This window comes from Vicia villosa, linkage group LG2 (genome assembly GCF_029867415.1).
Source record: "Vicia villosa cultivar HV-30 ecotype Madison, WI linkage group LG2, Vvil1.0, whole genome shotgun sequence".
NCBI classification, from domain to species: domain Eukaryota; kingdom Viridiplantae; phylum Streptophyta; class Magnoliopsida; order Fabales; family Fabaceae; genus Vicia; species Vicia villosa.
Window position 1 is genome coordinate 173,650,107 of NC_081181.1, and position 17,924 is coordinate 173,668,030.

At 34.1% G+C, this 17,924-nt stretch overlaps 2 protein-coding genes across 3 annotated transcripts; one reads left to right on the forward strand and one right to left on the reverse strand.

Annotated features, from left to right (window-relative positions):
* Window positions 1–239: 239 nt before the first annotated feature.
* LOC131647472 (uncharacterized) lies at window positions 240–2,603 on the reverse strand. Of its 2 annotated transcripts, XM_058917359.1 has the most exons (5): window positions 2,309–2,603; window positions 2,070–2,227; window positions 1,041–1,275; window positions 707–929; window positions 240–605 (listed from the first exon to the last, which is right to left on the reverse strand). In XM_058917359.1, the coding sequence occupies exons 1-5, from the start codon at window positions 2,556–2,558 to the stop codon at window positions 464–466; spliced, it is 1,008 nt and encodes a 335-aa protein (XP_058773342.1). In that variant the 5' UTR covers window positions 2,559–2,603; the 3' UTR covers window positions 240–463. The 2 variants fall into 2 exon arrangements, with proteins under 2 accessions (XP_058773342.1, XP_058773341.1); XM_058917358.1 differs by having other exon boundaries at window positions 2,070–2,603.
* An 8,076-nt stretch (window positions 2,604–10,679) lies between these two features.
* Window positions 10,680–17,500, forward strand: LOC131653002 (mRNA-decapping enzyme subunit 2). Its single transcript, XM_058923018.1, has 8 exons — window positions 10,680–10,969; window positions 11,286–11,437; window positions 11,944–12,071; window positions 13,018–13,113; window positions 13,917–14,069; window positions 16,597–16,700; window positions 16,784–16,851; window positions 17,021–17,500. Exons 1-8 carry the CDS (start codon window positions 10,890–10,892, stop codon window positions 17,200–17,202), a joined length of 963 nt encoding a protein of 320 aa, XP_058779001.1. The 5' UTR covers window positions 10,680–10,889; the 3' UTR covers window positions 17,203–17,500.
* The last annotated feature ends 424 nt before the right edge of the window (window positions 17,501–17,924 follow it).

Here is a 17,924-nt window from a genome sequence, read left to right on the forward strand (position 1 = left end):
AACTTATATGCTTACTTATCTGATTAAAATAAATAAATAACGTCTTCAGTTCATCAAAACTACACCATAATAAATGCTAAAAACCTTTAAAACAAGAACTCTTGAATGAGATGACATGAGTCTTTTGTACCTTAGTCATAAATAAAAAGATACATTGCATCTTCAATTCATCAAAATAAAATCAAAATTATATTCTAAACCACCCAGCAATCTTTTAAATTGTAGATGCGACTCGCCAGGCTACTCAACAATGTCAGAATACCATTGACAACAAATCTAGCTTTGTTTTTATAGCGACCAAACATGTTACCAAGTTCCCTAGAGCATGCAAACAAAATCAAAATTCATACTCTTAACAAATTTAAGAAATGCAGAAAGTAAAGTTATTAACATTTATCAACAAACAAACCAATAAAAATAATGACCATTCATGCATGGAACCCATTGTAAGTGTCTCAGTAAACTAATAATTCCTCATCATTCGTAATTTGTTTGAGCGCTCCTTACTTTCTTCCAAGTATTTGAACAATGAGGATAGTACAATAGTATCGTTGCGTGTGTCTCTCTCAACCAACCATTCATCATAAAGCTTAACATTTACGTCCCTGTCAATTTTCAAACCATTCATATACATCAGAAACATAGGATGGTTGAATATCATGCGCGTTTTTTATTACAAGTGACAGCGTTAAATAAACATCAATACCTTTTCAAGGCAAGAACTTCATAGTTTCGCCGTAGGTAATCAGCATGCTTTTTAAGGGCGTCTTGTGCATATGGTCTTCCCACGGTCCTTACTGCAGCCGCGTTTAATAAAGCTTCCAACGAACCGTGCTTTCGAATAAGCTTTAGAGCAGTTTTCCTACCAAAACTAGGGACTAGTTGTTGGATACCAGGAACACCGTCAGCTTCATCGCCTATAATACTTCCTACACAATCACATTATACATAAACATAAATGTCAATGTTAATTGTATTACCACGAGACTATTAAACAAAATCATGACATGAATATAATGTGAGATATATCATATACTCACTGAAGCTCAGATCAGATTGGGGATCGCAATTATACTGATCTTTGTAATGTTTCATAGAGTAGAAGCACCACCTTTGTAACTCTGGCACAGGCATAACTATTTGCACTTTGTCGGAAATAAGTTGCTTAAAATCCTTATCACGGGAGGCAATCGCTACTTCAAACCCTTTTTTGAGAACTTGTTCAGCAAGTGTAGCTACAACATCATCAGCTTCATGGCCATCAACTTTCACAAACTATATGATGTGATTTCATTTAGTCATAATGAATGATGGACTGAATAAAAGTAAATTGACTATGCAGTTTTGCTTATGTTTATTTGAATAAAATCTGCATATTTTTCCAATGTGATTGCCAATAACATTACACAGGCCGTCTCAATTTTTTGGAGGCCCTGTGTAGGTTAGTCATGGTTCAACCATGACAAAATAATTAGAGACTCTATTTGACCATATTTTAATAGTGGCAAAGATTTATGAGGCCCTATTTAATATCAGTTTAACACTAAAAAATTTGAGGCCGTCTGTGGTAGACCCTGTGGTAGACCGCCTTACACACCCTCAAAGACGGCCCTGCACCCTCAAAGACGGCCCTGCTTGCAGTCAACTTAAAGAATACTAAAGAAGGACATAAATGTTAGGCTAAATTACAGTTTTGATCCCCCTGTTTTAGGTTTTTCACGATTTTGGTCCCCTATTTTCTTTTTAAACAGTTTTGGTCCTCCATCCCAATTTTGTCCATGAACAGTTGTCCGTACATGAACAGTTGCATCAAAATTGGGATGGGGACCAAAACTGTTTAAAAAGAAAATAGGGGACCAAAATCGTGAAAAACCCAAAACAGAGGGACCAAAACTGTAATTTAGCCTAAATGTTATCATTGAATATAAAATCACACTCCCCAATCCTCAAACCTCAGAGCATGCAATAAATTTTGAACATCAATTTTTAAAATATTGAAAGAAACCAGAAAATAAAATAAAATGAAAGCATGAATATAAAAATTCAAATAATGGAATGATGAAACTTACAGGCACATTGCATTTTCCAAGAACATCACTGATAAGTGGATGAAACCTTCCAATAAAACCAGGTGTTGAAATTTTTCTGATGAATTTTACCCGATCTGCTTTATAAGAAGGAAGCAACTTTCTCCGATATTCACTTCCCCCATTACCCTCAACAACAGCTATAATAGGGTATGTTCGAGTGACTTGAGGAGACAGAAAACGTGAAAGCCATTGAGCAAAAGAATGCAAACTAGGGTTACCTCCTTCGTAGCAAAGAGAGTGCACGTCTAAGAAGAATACCTTGTTGATTTTGTGTTTTGGGTTTGGGTTTCTGGTTTGCGTGACGGTGGTGGTGGAGGTTCTGGGTGCGGATTTAGTTGTTGGAGTCTTGTTTTGAGGTTTGTTGAATGACAGTGAAGAAGAAGGAGAAAATGCAGAAGATGAAGAAGAAGGGTTGAAGTTGGAAGGGTGAAGGAAATTGAAAGAATGTGATGATGATAATGTTTTCATTTTCTTCTTCTATCTCAACGTTTTCTTTCTTCTCTTATGTTTGTCTCCGACAAAAACAACATTTTATGACAATTTTTTTTTTCATGGTCTATTTATAAGAAAAATCACTTTTAATTACATTGGATGATTAATGTATCTAGACAATATATTATCCAGATATATTAATTATTATATAATTCTTTGACTATTTTAGGTTGTTCGCACAACCCATAGAAAAAGACTCGAGAAAGAACCTTGAGTTGAAACGCATGCGGAGCATGTAGACATTCGTTCTAACTAGACGGTTGCAATTCTGTCATATACCACATCAATCACCGTCTAATTCAATATGAGGGTTGTCCGCACACCGCGTCGCATCATATAAGAGTTGTTTCAATGTTATTAGTATATAAGGGTAAAACACGTCATTCAATGGAACCAATCAATTATCACACACACATTACTTCTGATTTCTCTCAGCAACTTGAGCATTCGAGTGTTAACATTGCAAGTCATTTCCTTCTTTGTCGCATTGGTAGTACATATCCACGGGAGCAAGACATAACTTTGTTACCTCACCTTATATTTGTAGTTTCAAACTTAATTGTGGCGCCATGTGTGGAAATCTACTTTTGATTCCAATTAATTTCCACAAAAAAATCACCGTCTCTCAACAAAATATCTTAATATCATTTTTTTTTTGAAGTTCTGACAATCTTCTTCCTCAAAGTTTCAACCTCATCCTCTAACAAAACTATTATCAGATTCATCAAGCATGGTAACATCCAAAGTCACTCGATCCGTCATTCAACAACAAGTTATTGCTGCAGTCCTTGGAGTTGTCAGAGCTCTGCCTATTTTTCCTTCAACAGAAGACGATTCAATTTTGGTGCCATTTCCATGTGAACCCACACAAAAAGAATTTGTTCCTTTAAGATTTGGTCAAGGGATATTCTAGGATCTTCCGTTCATCTGATCCTCACAAAGGAGAACCATTGCACCGACCTCGTCCTATACATGTTATACCTGGACATGAAATGTTATCAAGCCTTCAGTTGTTGCAGGAAAATCTTAGAGTGCATAGAACCAAAAAATTTCTAAACATCATCTGAAACCTAGTGCATCAACATAACTCCTAATTCTTGACTAAGAGAATACTCAAGATTGAAAAGAATTTTTAACACTTTCCACCTAGGGAGATTATTGTGCGGAAGGCAGCATCTTATAGCAGTTAGGTCGTCAAACCAAAAATGGTTTTCGTTGACACAATTACGCCACCGAGAGAAGTCACGAAGCCACTCGCTTGCCCCTGGTACTAAGGACATAAAACTTCTTTGTTTGATTCAAAAGGAATAAGTGACATTCATACTCATCTCGATGTTTATTATCATCATTATTCCATGGCACATCATCCCCGAAGAATGAAAAGATATGACGCGGACGTTCAGGCTCTTAAGTGAAAGAATAACTCTTTGCCAGTTGGGATTATCAATAGTAGTATACAAAGGTATTTGCAGAAGCCTCGAGAAATGCATAGGTATGACGAAACATATATCCAACCGAACATGTTGAGCATATAGACAACATGTTGGATTACTACCATGCCCAAGGGGAGGTGAGGTGCAATCTATTCGCACTAACCCTGATTAAAGCCTAAATGACACGGTTCAAAATCCTTTTGGATTGAAGCATATATTAGTAAAAAGACCTGTAATACGGTGAACTGACTTTATTTATTTAAGCAAGCAATGTTACGGTGAGCAAGAGTCGCCACCGACTTTTATTTTATCCAACTAGGAAAGGTATAAAAGAACAGGAAAGACCTTAAGTAAAGATTTGATTTCGGGGGGTAAGTTATACAAAGGGAAGGTTTAAAGCACCCTTTACATCCATGGTTATCCATAGGCTCTTAATTGCTTAGCTCACTTTGTTTGTTTTGAAATGTTTGAAAAGTGTTGTGTGTGTTTAGAAAAACAATTTGATTTTGAAAATGTCTGAAAAGACAATGTAAGAAAACAGGTGTGCGAAAAGCATTTTGATTTGTTGTGAGCAAGCACTTAAGAGTTACCTACCCTATGTTGTAAGGTCTAACTTGTTCTTTAAGTCTTTACTGAGGCGATAACACTATCCATACCATTTGAGGGTAGGTAGTCCTATACATTGGATGTGCAGGTCATCGAAGGGTCATCAAATCGTCATAGAGACTATCCATACCATAAAGAGGGTAGGAAGTCCTATGAGATGTGAATAGTCATAAAGGCAACATGCAGAGATACCTTAGCAATCCAAAAGGACTATCATCATTTATCGAAGGCAACTCGAGGGACGAGATCATTTCATCGTAGGCAACTCGAAAGGAATATGATCTTTATTCCGAAGGGACAATCATGATTTTGAATCGTAGGCAGCATGTGCTAAGGTATCCCTACGCTTCGAGGGACTTGACTATTATTTTCTGAAAGGCAACCAAGAGGGGGTACCCTAAAGGTGAGTGAGTGCGAGTGTGTTAGATTCGAGTATTTATTTATCTTGAAGTTAGTGAACTAACGGTTGATTTATTATCTTGTCACTCCCTATTTACTAACCACGCAGTTAATATTTACAGGAAATTAAAATGCAGAAATTAAATCTACGCTATTACAAAAATAATCCTTGCGACCTATACATCGATTTCTAGAATTTAAAAGTAAATAATTAATTAAATAACAGACGGAAATTAAACAATCACGCGTCATTCACTGGAGTTCGAGATGAGAAGAAGAATCGAAGAGTCGAGCGTTAGAGAAATTAGGGTTATAGTGAAAAACCCAAGCTAATTAGTTATTAAAATTCATCCTAATTGATTATTTAATTAACATATGTACAAAATAAAAATTAATTAACCTATTCTTAATTATTTTTAGCCTAACATTAATCTAATCCTAATTTATTCACATTAAAGGAGAAATAAATATTTTTGTGTTTTTCATGATTAAATTAAGAAATTAAATGGTGATTAAACTAATTAAAACCTAATTAACTTAAGTTAAAAATGTTAAGTAAAAAAAAAAGAAAGAAAGGAAAAAAAAACCTAATTCTAATTGTCTCGTTAATTTTAATGTTTAGTTAGAATTAGTTTTTAATTTGTGTGAAAGAAAGAAAATTAATGGTTAGTAAGAAGCAATTAAAAAACTAAGATAGAAATAACTTAATAAAACAAAGAGAAAGAGAATGGGGTCTGGTACAGTGGCCTCCTGAAGGTGTATCATGGGCGTGCTCCTTGGCTTTCCAGATCTGGCTTGGGTGTGAATCCATTGGTTGACGTTGTGATGGTGCACCGTGGGTGTATATGTGCTGAATCTGAATACAAAGGACACCAAATAATAGTTAAAAAAAAGTTGACAAGGGCAGGATTCGAACTCACATCCTTGCCTTCGAAAGTCCCTGAACGCGTTGCATTACCAATTGAGCTATGGTCTGTTAGTCGCTTATTAAACGGAAACAATACAATAAATAGTAAACGTGGTTAATAAGTTTTAAACCATCAGCGCTGGTCAAACGTGGGGCCCTTGATTTTTGAATGGACAAATTAGAATAGGAGAGAGGAGGCTCTGATTTTTTACTGGCCAATTAAAACGCTTGTTGTGGACACGTCGACGGTCTCAAAATCCCAAGATGCACAGACTCGCCTTAGACGGAGGAAGACGTCTTCTTCTCCGGCGGCCATCAAACCCAAAACCTGTAAAAACGCGTTAAATCGAAAGACAAAAGGCCCTTTGCTGATTGAAATTTCTCCCTGATTCTGAATATACCCTTAGTTTGGCTAAAAACCGACTGTAACTAGGGTTTTGAGGAAACTCATCCTTGAAGCCCTAGCCATGGCAGGTTGCGATTTAGCCATTATGTGCTTCATGTGATCGTCCAAATCTTCCCTATAGTATCTCAGGAACTCATGAGAACCATTAGTTTCAATCAAAACACAGAAGGAATTAGAATATGATCTCAAGAATAATAGCAATCAGATGTTTATGATATGCATGATTCAAGATGTTTTAGCCATGGATTTTATCATGTACTTACCCTAACAAACCCCAGGAGCACGAAAATATGCTTGGAATTGATTGAAAGTGGCTACAAGGTGAAGCTCGAAGGTACAAGTTCTCCTGAATTTTTTTTTTGAATAAGAACCCTATTCTTCTGGATGCTCCCACCGTCCCCTTTGGTGCTAAATGGTTGAGAATATATATGAGAATGAGCTAGGGTTGAAAGATATGGAAAGAAATGATGCCTTGATTAGAAAGAAATTTCTTTTGATTTTTGCATACAAACTTTCTATTCTTGATCCAAATCTATTTCCATGCTCTTTTTCTCACGTTATCTTGGCCTTGTGGATTGATTTGGATCTAAAATATTTTAAGGAATAATTCAACATAATCTTTCCCATTCAAGTTATAATTTCATTTGATTGAATTTGAATTAAAATTGAATAAATTCAAAAATAAAATAAATAAGACCATGAAATAAAAAGGAGATGACTTATGGGCTTTTTAAGGGATCCTTATCACGTTCATAAATCAAACATATAGGCCCATTACCAAAAAATTCAAAATTCCTTACTTAGGGTTTCATGCTTTTCCTCAAATTTTCCCAACTTCTAACGATCATAACTCTCTCAATTTTTGTCATATGAAGATGTTATAGGATTTTTTGGAAAGCCCAAGACATACTCTATAAGCCACTTTGGAACCCTTTTTGCATTTGGATATTTTATCTTAATGATATGGCTCCTGACAAAAAATAGCTTTTTGCGAGCTTCTAGAAGGACCTGTAATGTTTTGGCTTATATCTCTTACGTGGAAGCATTTCCTGACCTTGGGACCAACATCAAAGTTGTAGAGAATTGAATTTCCTTGAGAATGAGCTTTGCTTGGGGAATTTTTGATAAAGTATGAGAGAGATATGATCGGTCAAAGTTGGGTTGACTTTCTCATAGAAACCCTAAATTAGCAACTTGGACTTTTGATGATTTCTGAGCTCTCCTTGATGAATCATGATCAACCTTTGATCAAATGATGAATCTAACATTAAAATGTTGATGTTGACAAAAAAATCAGGAGTTTTGATTGTACTTTGACCACAGTTGACTTCTAGGTCAAACTAGTCGACTATTGATCATTTGAGCAATCTTATGAATCAGGGCTTGAAACGTGATGTAGGGATTCTTTGGGACATATATGAGACCATGGGGTCCATTTGAGGTATCAGAACCCGAGTCTCTTTTGGGAAAAGCAAAACCCTAGTTCAGGGGCACTTGTTTAGGAGATAAGTAGCTTTGAGCAATTGGAGATCTTTGAGCATTTGAAAGTCAGATGGCCTGAAATATGATGGGCAAATTTTGGGGTATGACAAGACCTCTATGACAATTTCACTAGCCACTTTAACGGAAAAAATTGATAACTCACGACCATAGCCATACTCAACGGGATCACTTAGAGAAAGAAAGAAACAATGCGTGAGTACATTGACCTTTTCACAAAAATGGCAATAGTAGTGCGGGCACAGACGACAAAATAAAATTTTGGATGTTCAAGAAAGGGTTATGAGTGGATTGCATGTTTTGGGAAAATCTTTGACTCAACGAAGCCTATAATTTGAGTGATTTGCTGAATAGATGATGACACTTTGTCATCATATAATTTTTACAAGTATTTTTATCGTTATTATGAGACTTATTCCATGTGCAAGTCGAATGATGTGACTGGTGATTAGATTAAGTTGAGGTTGTTTGGCTTTTTTGGAATAGGAAGAGCAAAAGATTAGTTGTAATGCCTACCAAACATTACAATTTAGACTTGGAAGGAGTTGGAAGACAAGTTTCTAGAGAGTTTTTTCACAAACACTCAGTTTGTGGAGAGAAGAGCATAAATTTGAAATTTTGACTAAGGTGATTCTATGTAATTTGTCTGATGCATGAGAGAGATTCAAGTTGTTACTTCAAAGATTCTCGGATCATAATATGAGTACCATACTTAGATGCAACATTTTACCAGAGGACTCTATTCTCAAGTTAAGATGCTTTCGGATGCCTCAACTGGAGGTACCATTAGAATTAATAATGAAGAGGAGATGCAAGAGTTGATAGCAAGAATGTGCCAAAATGAATATCACTCAAGAAGTGAAAGAGGGGCCAAACCAAAAGGTGTCATTGACTTAGATTTAATTACTCTAGTGTTAACTTTACTTTAGACGATTTTTAAGCAACTTGCTGGAGCTACTATTGTTCCGGCTAATCTGAGTCAAGTTTAGACACTACAATGTGTTTTTTGTAGGGAATGACATGCAAATGGAAATTGTGTACCAGAGGGAGTTAGCGTTGAAACTCAATATGAAAACTTTTAGAAGAATAATATGTATTCCAACACTTATAACCCTGGTTGGAAAGATCACTCCAATTTCAAATGGAGCAAGAACCAAACCATGTATGTGAATCCGGGTGTTCCACAAATTCCTCAAGCGTAACAACAAAGTAAACCATCTCAACTTGAAGATGATCTAGCTCAATTTATGAACAAGTGAATAAGAATCAAGAGACTATGAGTAAGAACACTGAAGCTTCCATAAAAAATTAGAGATGCAAATTGATCAGTTATCTAGATAATTTGCACCACAACCTAGTTCAAGTAGGGGATTCGGTAGGAATACAGTAGACAACCCGAAAAATAAGAGTAGAAAAGCTATTGAGTGGAGAAACAAAGTGGTACCTTTTAGTCATAGTGCTAGTGGTGATAGAAAAGAAGTAAGATAGGGCGAGAAGAAAATCAATAAGAGGTAGTAGTTGAAAATGGGGGTGAGGAAATTTTACAAGCATTTTTTTAAATATTTGGAGTTGTTTTTTAGTTAATTGAGTGAAAATGGTAGAAGAAAGTGAATATTTGAATAAGTGAAAAATAGAGGAACAAAGATGATAATTTGCATATATAGTGAGTAAAAGGAAAAAAGGCTATTGGAGAAATTGTGCACGCATCCTTTAACATCATGTACGCGAAGGAAGAATTGTGTGCGTAGTGGAAAGCATCGTGTGTGTGAATAAAGCCATTGTGTGCACGATGGTGCTTGATAATCACACGTTTTGACTATTTAAAAGGATAGAAAGTGGTTTTTACAAGAACTTGACAACTTTGGAGATTGAAGTGACGACAAGGAACTGAGAGAGCTAAGGAAATCGAGTTTTTCACCATTGGAGGCCAGAATTCTTCATAGTTTTTCATGTATCTCTCTTTAGTACTTATTGTATTGCTTTTTATCACTTTTAATAGCTAATTTACTCGTGATTAGGTCTTAGGAGATAAATCTAATATTACTCTGTTAGAGCATATGATTGTTTTGTGTTATTTGCATGAATTGATAATATATTTTATGTTCAATTATTTTTGTGTTAATTTCTCTTTGGGTGTTGACGAACTCACAAAGTGAATTTAGATGAGTAGGGATTACTGACCATAACTCTAGCGATATAAAATATAGTAGTTGTTCAACTAGATAATAGCTTAGGGATAAACAATTATTAGTTGTGGTTAGGGAATTAACATTGCGTAATTTTGCTATCTAATCCGCTTAATGAATTAAATAATTGTAGTATAAATTAATGAGTCGTACATCAAGAGATTGGGTATAGCGGTATTGTTAATTCGCCGTAATTTTATAACATCAATTATAGACAAATAAGCACATTCATCAACAAGGAAAATTAGAAGATTCAAATAAGACTGGATCGTTTTCTCATTTTATAGACACGAGTTCGGATCAGACAACCTGTGATCCGCCTTTCACGTGGTCAACCACATACTAAAAGACTTACCACTTAATAACTACAATTCGAGTTGGGCACAGATGCCTAAATGAGCTTGTTCGAATTGACCAATATCATGATCTACCATGTTCCGCCTACCATGCTTCTCCTACCTTGACTCAATTAAGATTATCCGAATACGAGAGTAGTATATTTTTTTAATTTTTATCTTTTTGCATATTGCATATATTAAATTAGTTTTTTTATTAAAAAAAGTAGAATTGTTTGTGAAATGAAGGATTAGTTTATTTTGTTCATTTTATTGATATTTGAATTGATCTCCTAGTTAATTATGTTTGAGAAAAATTTATTAGTGAAACAAAAAATAAAAATAAAAATGAGTTTAGGAGGGGGAATGAAAATTTGAAGGCGCAATCGACATTACGATCCGAAAATTGGGTTGAGAATGCAATCATCAAATTTCCCATATATAATCAAAATATAAAATAATCTCCAATTTTCGTCATTTCAATTCAATTTAATTATTTGGTTCTAGGGTTTGAAACTCTCTGAAGCCATTACCCATGGCTAATCACCATCGTTCTCCAAGTTCTTCCTACAAAACCGTTCTTCCACCTCAAGAACTCCTCGACGATCTTTGCAGGTTCGTAATTTCCACTTCCTGCTTTCGATTCTTCCACTGCACTATTTTTTGATTTGTTTTTCTGCTTTTTACTTGCATTTCTTGAGGAATTGATTCAATGATTAGTTGATTCATGGTTTTCTTAGTTGCTGAATGTGGGAAATTGTTATTAGGGTAAATTGTCATTTTAGTCTCTGAATGTATCACATGCTGTTGGATATTCTGGTCCTTTTATTTCTGTAATACTTTTTGAATTCTATTAACTTTCTCCCCTCTATATCCTTTATTTTATGCTGTTCATATAGTAAAAGACCACTGTACGTTGTTTATATTGCAGCCGGTTTGTGCTAAATGTGCCCGAGGAAGATCTTCAATCATTTGAAAGGATCTTATTTCTTGTGGAGTATGCTCATTGGTTTTATGAAGATAATTCTGTAGAAAATAATCCATCTCTCAAGTCTTTAAGTCTCAAGGAGTTCACTTCATTATGTATCCTTACTTCACTTTTCTTTTGTTTTTTGTTCTCTCCGTTTAAAATCGCTTAAGTTATTCTTATTACTTATGTAATTTACTTTTGATAATAGTAACATATCAGTTATTTTTGCATGCACTTGCTTCTTTCTTAGTTTTCATTAAACAAGGGAAAGCGTGTGAGCAGAGGACATATATATTCACTGAATTTGATTTCTTGGATGGTTTGAAATATTTGATTTGGTTAAAACTGTGTTGCTCCTCTAGATTTAAATATTTTATTATTTTTTATGCGGTCTCTTGTAATTATGAACGAAATAGCGGAGGACATATACAGTGTTGTTTTTAATTTAATTCTCTGGCCAGGTGAGACAAGGATATCCTTGTTTTGATTTACTTTTTTAAACTTTAGAAGGCATTGTTGTCCAGGCCTTTGAAAAGGTTAATCATTACACATTTTTGTTTCATTGTCCTAATCTCAGTATTCACATCATATAATTGGATTCTTCCTTAATATTGAACAGTGTTCAATAGTTGTGATGTTTTGAAGCCTTATGTGGCTCATATAGATGACATTTTTAAGGACTTCACTTCCTACAAGGTTCGAGTTCCTGTAACTGGCGCAATAATTCTTGATGAAACCTTTGAAAGGGTAAGCTGAGAATATATGCTCTTAATAGTATTTATTGTTTGCTTTCTATAATAAGATAATACCCCGGTTTCTTTTCTAATCCAGTGGGCTTTGCTTTTCTACTTTATAACTATGGCCCTGAGTCAATTTACCCCTTTAAATTAAAACTATAATATGTTGTTTTTTCTCTCATTTTTGTAGTTTGTTTTTATGTTTTGTTAACAATTACTGTATTCAGTGTGCGAGTTTCACATGGTTAAAATCTATCTTATGAATTCCAACTTTGATATTATCGGTAGTTGGCTCTAAGGAGGATCAATATTGTCAGTTGACGGATGTTCATTATTCAGGTGATTAGGGACAATGCCAGATGTAAATTTTTAAGATTGAACATGGCATAAAAGTTTTTATTCGACCCAGTCTCATTTTAAAAAAAATCAAATGGACCCTAAAAATATTACGGACGGTGACATTTATACTGTGTAACATCTAGAAATTAGAGGTGCAAAGGATACTTATGTTTTTGTTTTGTAGCAGCAGTGTTAGTTTGAAATAACCAGGGTTCCCTAATGTATTACAATTATTTTATTAATATGTGTTATTTTGAAATATTGCTTTCACCTTCACAGATATTCTGTGGTCCTTGAAAGCTTTTGTTTATGATCATGACTCATGAGGGATGTATTACTTCAATTGTACATTGAAAATTTTAATTAGGTCTCTAAGAAGCACATTTATTATATAAAGAAAAGACATTCAGGTTTATTATGTTTTTAACCTGCATTATGAAGTTGTCACTTTTATCAGACTCGCAAAGTTGTATGTTCAAGATAGTGTATATTACAACATAACATCAACTTTTCTAGGTTCAAGCAAATAATTTTACATGGGAGCTTCATAGGACTCAAAATTTTCCTATCAAAGTTATTTATTGGTATGTTGATCATCATTTACTATCTGTTGACAGTGTTTGCTAGTTAAGGGATGGAAAGGATCAAGTTGGAGCTTCCCTCGTGGCAAAAAGAGTAAAGATGAAGAAGATTATGCATGCGCCGTAAGAGAAGTAAGCGTGGCTATTCAGAATTGTCCCGTTCTCATTATAGTTGTGAATGACTCTCCTTCTATTTTCTTTTGCTCTGTAGCCCTAGGAAATGTAACACAATTGGTATATATTGGCTAATTTGAATTGGCTAATTTATGTCATACTAAGGGTGCATTTCCACCATATCTTAGTTTTGGGTTCTTATCCTCTTAAACGAAGAAGCTGGGCTAAAAGTCCTCCTTCTTAAAAACTAGTAGGTGTATTGAAGTGAAACAATCCTCCGTATATACTGTATAACAAACAATTTTAAACACCAATAATCTTGGTATATCTCAATGACATTATAGACAATTTTAAAATTATGTAGAGTTTACATGTATGATCTATGTGATAGTTACTCTTAATACAACGCTAACGGTGAGTTTAGTAATACATGCATTTGATAAAAAGTTATTGAACAGTGTTACTATAGTATACGATAGTATTATGGGGTAATTTGAACTCTTTTCGCGCGCGCGTGTGTATATATATTCTAAAGAAATTAACGACTATTAGTAGTATTACTTGCTAATGTTGGTCTTAAAGAATTTTTAATATGATCAAGGTTCTTATAGAAATATTTTGCCAATTTTTTTTATTTTTAAAATAAATATTAAGCTGGATGGAATCAAGATGAAATTATCAAATAATATCAGCTTTATTTACAAAGCTCTTATTTTTAGCTTTTATAGTTTAAGAAAAAAGGAAAAAAACTAAGTTGGGTCAAATACACAAGAATCTCGCCTTAGTTTTTCCTAACTTGTTTTTGTTTGTGCTAAATGCAGGTCTTGGAAGAAACAGGTTTCGATGTTTCAAAACTTCTTAACAAGGATGAATACCTTGAAGTTATTTTTGGACAACAAAGAGTGCGACTGTACATTATTGCTGGTGTCAAAGATGATACATCATTTGCCCCACAAACCAAAAAGGAGATCAGTGTATGTGATTCTTTTAACGTATTTATTTTTAAGGTTTTTATCATTTAATCATCCTACGTCTTTAACTCTAGAGTTATCACTAATACTTTTAGGCTATGTTTGGGAGTTTGGAGGGGAGGGGAGGGGAGGGGAAGGCTTCCAAAAACAAAATTTTAAAAAAATGTAGGAAAATATTTGATATTTTTTGAAAAAATGAATTTGCTTAGAATGATAAAAGAGTTATTATCATTACTAAATTTTTAATTTTCAAAATAGTATAACAACCTAAAAGATATATCGAAAATTTATGTAAGCCCTTCAAAACCCTCCAAAACCCTTCTTCGATACAATTTTTGAGTTCCCTCATTTTATGGGGTTTTTGGTGTTATGAATAAACTCAAACCCTCCAAAACCCTCCTACCCAAAATCTATTTATCCTTTTCACCCAATTCCTCCTATTTTCCAAAGCCCTCCCCTCCCTTCCCCTCCAAACTCCCAAACATAGCCTTAGTAGTAGTTTTAGATAAAAACAACATTTCTTTATGACAAGAGAACAGAAAATTACAAGGGACTGTGAGTTATACTCTGATTTCCCAAACAACAAAAGAAAAATCATATGAAAAGCAGAGTCATATAGTACTCAGAATAACAAGAAAATATCTGCATATAAGGCAGAAATATACGAGCGTGGGTATTCTGCTCCAGCCTGATGTACATCTTATTCTGTTAGGAAAAAGAGAGTTAGTTAGGAAAGTTAGTTAATTGATTAGTTAGAGAGTATCATGTATAAACATGATAATACAAGGATAGAGAAGACTCATTGAGTATTTTAAACATTTTGTGAATAGAGAGTATTGACTATATTGTAGGAGAATACCACTAGAGAGTGTGACTTTACATTAAACGAATGGCATTGAATCGAATGACTCGGTCATATAACCCAGTCTCTAAAAAAATCTTTGTATTGAAGCATACTAAAGCGGATGACTCAACAACAACAGCAACATGTCAACAACAACAAAGCCTCATCCTACTAAGTGAGGTCGGCTACATGGATCAAATTCTGCCATAATGTTCTCTCTAATACGATGTTTCTATTCAATTTGTTAATCTCAAGATCTTTCTAAATAGTTTTTCTAGGTCTTCCTCTATCTCTAAAATCAGATGACTCGAAAATGTTCTATCTAATATCGGATGACTCGATATCTAAATTTTTTATTCACTTATAAAGTGTCTTCAAACATTTAACCCATAAATTTGTAAGTACACAGAGGCACCTTGAGCTTAGCTACATTATTTACTAATATATTGTCTCTATAAAAATCGTTCACATTTAATATATACAAATATTTGACTTCACATCTACTATTGAAGTAGAAACAAGTGCACCAAAAAAGAATGTAGTTTTATTTTAGGAAAAAAATGTAGTTGTAATAAAGTAAAATAATATTGTATCTTATTATTTAAAGAATTTTTTAAATTATAAAGTTGTGTTTCATAAAATATTCAAACTTATGATTATATATATTTATATAAAGAGGTGTTATTTTACTAAACATTTTGAGGTGACGAGAGGCAATGGATTCACTCTTAATTAAAAATATCTATGTTATGTTTGTATAATAATGGAAGAATTACTCAAGGAATATGTGTTCTATTGGTAAAGTGGTGTACTTTTGCGATTAACTGGTCGCGCGTTCTATTCTTACTGCTGACACTTTTTAATCCAATTTAATTAATTAAAATCCCCTTTTGCATCAAATTGGTCAATTTGTCAAACCACCAGGTCACTACTTTTTGCCGGGTTTATCCGATTCGTATCAGTTTGCGCCAGTTTTATTGCATGCCCGATCCATTAGGCAACTCTAACTGGTTACTCCGGTCCGAGCCGGTTTTAAACCCTGAATAAAAGTGTTCGTACTTTTCATTATAATTTTTGAATTGTCAACACATTCTCTTTTAAAAAGGCGCACCTAGTAGATGCTTTATTTTTTCATTTACAAACACTAAAAGCTTTATATTAATCACAATGGCAACATCTCCATCACGCCACAAGTTACATGTCTAGACTCTAAATTGTTGACAAATGCGAGTTTCCCAATAACACTCAATCGTGTCTAAGACTATACATATAGAGAGTGGGAGAATACGGTTGACTCAATAACATACATAGGATAGAGTCCGATACTTTTTAAAAATTTATACTTGGCCTCACACTACCTGAAAGTTCAAGCGATGCGGGTTGCCCAAGTCTATCACAACTATGTTGACCATATCTATTGTCGACGTGAGATCTCAAGAAGGTTTAACATATTTTTCTATTTTATTTGTAAACTGTTAATATCGAATAAAATAATCTTATGAAATAGAGTGCTGTCATTTTTATCCCTTGTACAGCTGTGGTCAGTGACTAGTGTTGCAGTTATTTTGGAGCCATGTTACCTTGAAAATAGGATATATGGTTATTCAGCAGTTGTTTAGTTTTACATCTCTTTAACTACTATAGGAGATAAGAATGCTGAGAATTCTTCTTATTATATGTATACAGGAAATTGCATGGCATAGGCTTGATGACCTTCAACCTTCAAGTGATGAAGTGATATCTCGTGGGATCACTGGTCTCAAGCTGTATATGGTGTCCCCTTTTCTGGCGTGAGTACAACTTCATGTTTTTGATTTTATGGTTATGTCCCTTGTGTTGTCCATGTTCAAAAAGATTCAATACCTTCACGCAGATCTTTGAAATCATGGATTTCATCACACCCACCTCCAATGGCTCCAAGATCTGATTTGCCTCTTAAAGGTATTTGCTATATTAATGCAAGTGCTGGTTGGTTGTTACAAACATCGATTATTTTATTGTTTAACTGCCTGAAATGAAAATAAAGAAAAAGAAGGATGGAGGTTGGAAGTTCACCATTCATTGGATTTATCATTTAACTGTCTGTATTTTTATTTATTCTTTTGTTAAGGAATTTGTGTGTGGAAAGCTAAGCATAGTTCTACTGGAAGTAGTTCCACACTTATGGAGAGCCAGCCAACAAAGACTGAACCAGATTCTCAGCCTCTTGATGTAGGACCTGGCCGAAGCTTTAGGAATTTCAGATTTAGTACTGCACAAATTTTACAAGCAATGGAAGCTTCCTTTTCTTGAAAATCACACTAGGTTCCTGTAAAGTATTCGTCAACTGAATTGTTGTCTATTTCACTGGTAGTTATCCATCTCTATGCTCTAGTTAGGTTTCTGTACATGTTTGTGGAGTAGTCTAATATGTACATTATGTGCATCAACCAAGTTTTTGTACTTAAGACTGGAGATAGTATTCTTAGTAGCATATATGGAGAAGTAGAGAAACATTCAGATGTAAAAGTTACTATACTTTCCCTAGTCAGAACTGGTTCCTACATTGATCTCGGTCTAATATGTCGAAGATTATCAGTTTGGCACAACATTTTGAGTGAAGTTCTTAGGCATTTTTTGGCATATGAACATTTTTCTTTTAAATACTCTTTGTATGAAGCTCATTTGGTGGCTTTTGGAATGAATTGAAATGTTTTCTCAATAACATTTTGTGTGAGGAACGTCTCTTTTGTGCTTTTCAAGTTGTAACCCTAAGGCAATGTATGGGAGTTCAGAGGGGAGAAGAGCGGAAGACTTCCGAAAAAGAATTTTTTAAAAAATATAGAAAAATATTTGATATTTAAAAAAAATGATTTTAGTATAGAAAGATAAAAGAGTATATATTATTACTAAATTTTTAATTTTTAAAATATTATAAAAACATAAAAGATATATTTTAAAAATTTATTAAGCTCTCAAAAACACTCCAAAGTCCTCTTTTAATACAACTTTTGAGTTTTTTTAATTTATGGAGT

Bases quoted from the DNA above. Each gene is read 5' to 3' on its own strand.
- LOC131647472 (XM_058917358.1), bottom strand. From the start codon at position 2,558: ATGAAAACATTATCATCATCACATTCTTTCAATTTCCTTCACCCTTCC. The intron at 1,276-2,069 runs GTAAGTTTCATC...CACATCATATAG, and splicing joins TTGGAAAATGCAATGTGCCT to TTTGTGAAAGTTGATGGCCA. The intron at 930-1,040 runs GTGAGTATATGA...GTGATTGTGTAG, and splicing joins CCAATCTGATCTGAGCTTCA to GAAGTATTATAGGCGATGAA.
- LOC131653002 (XM_058923018.1), top strand. From the start codon at position 10,890: ATGGCTAATCACCATCGTTCTCCAAGTTCTTCCTACAAAACCGTTCTT. The intron at 10,970-11,285 runs GTTCGTAATTTC...TTTATATTGCAG, and splicing joins CTCCTCGACGATCTTTGCAG to CCGGTTTGTGCTAAATGTGC. The intron at 11,438-11,943 runs GTATCCTTACTT...AATATTGAACAG, and splicing joins CAAGGAGTTCACTTCATTAT to TGTTCAATAGTTGTGATGTT.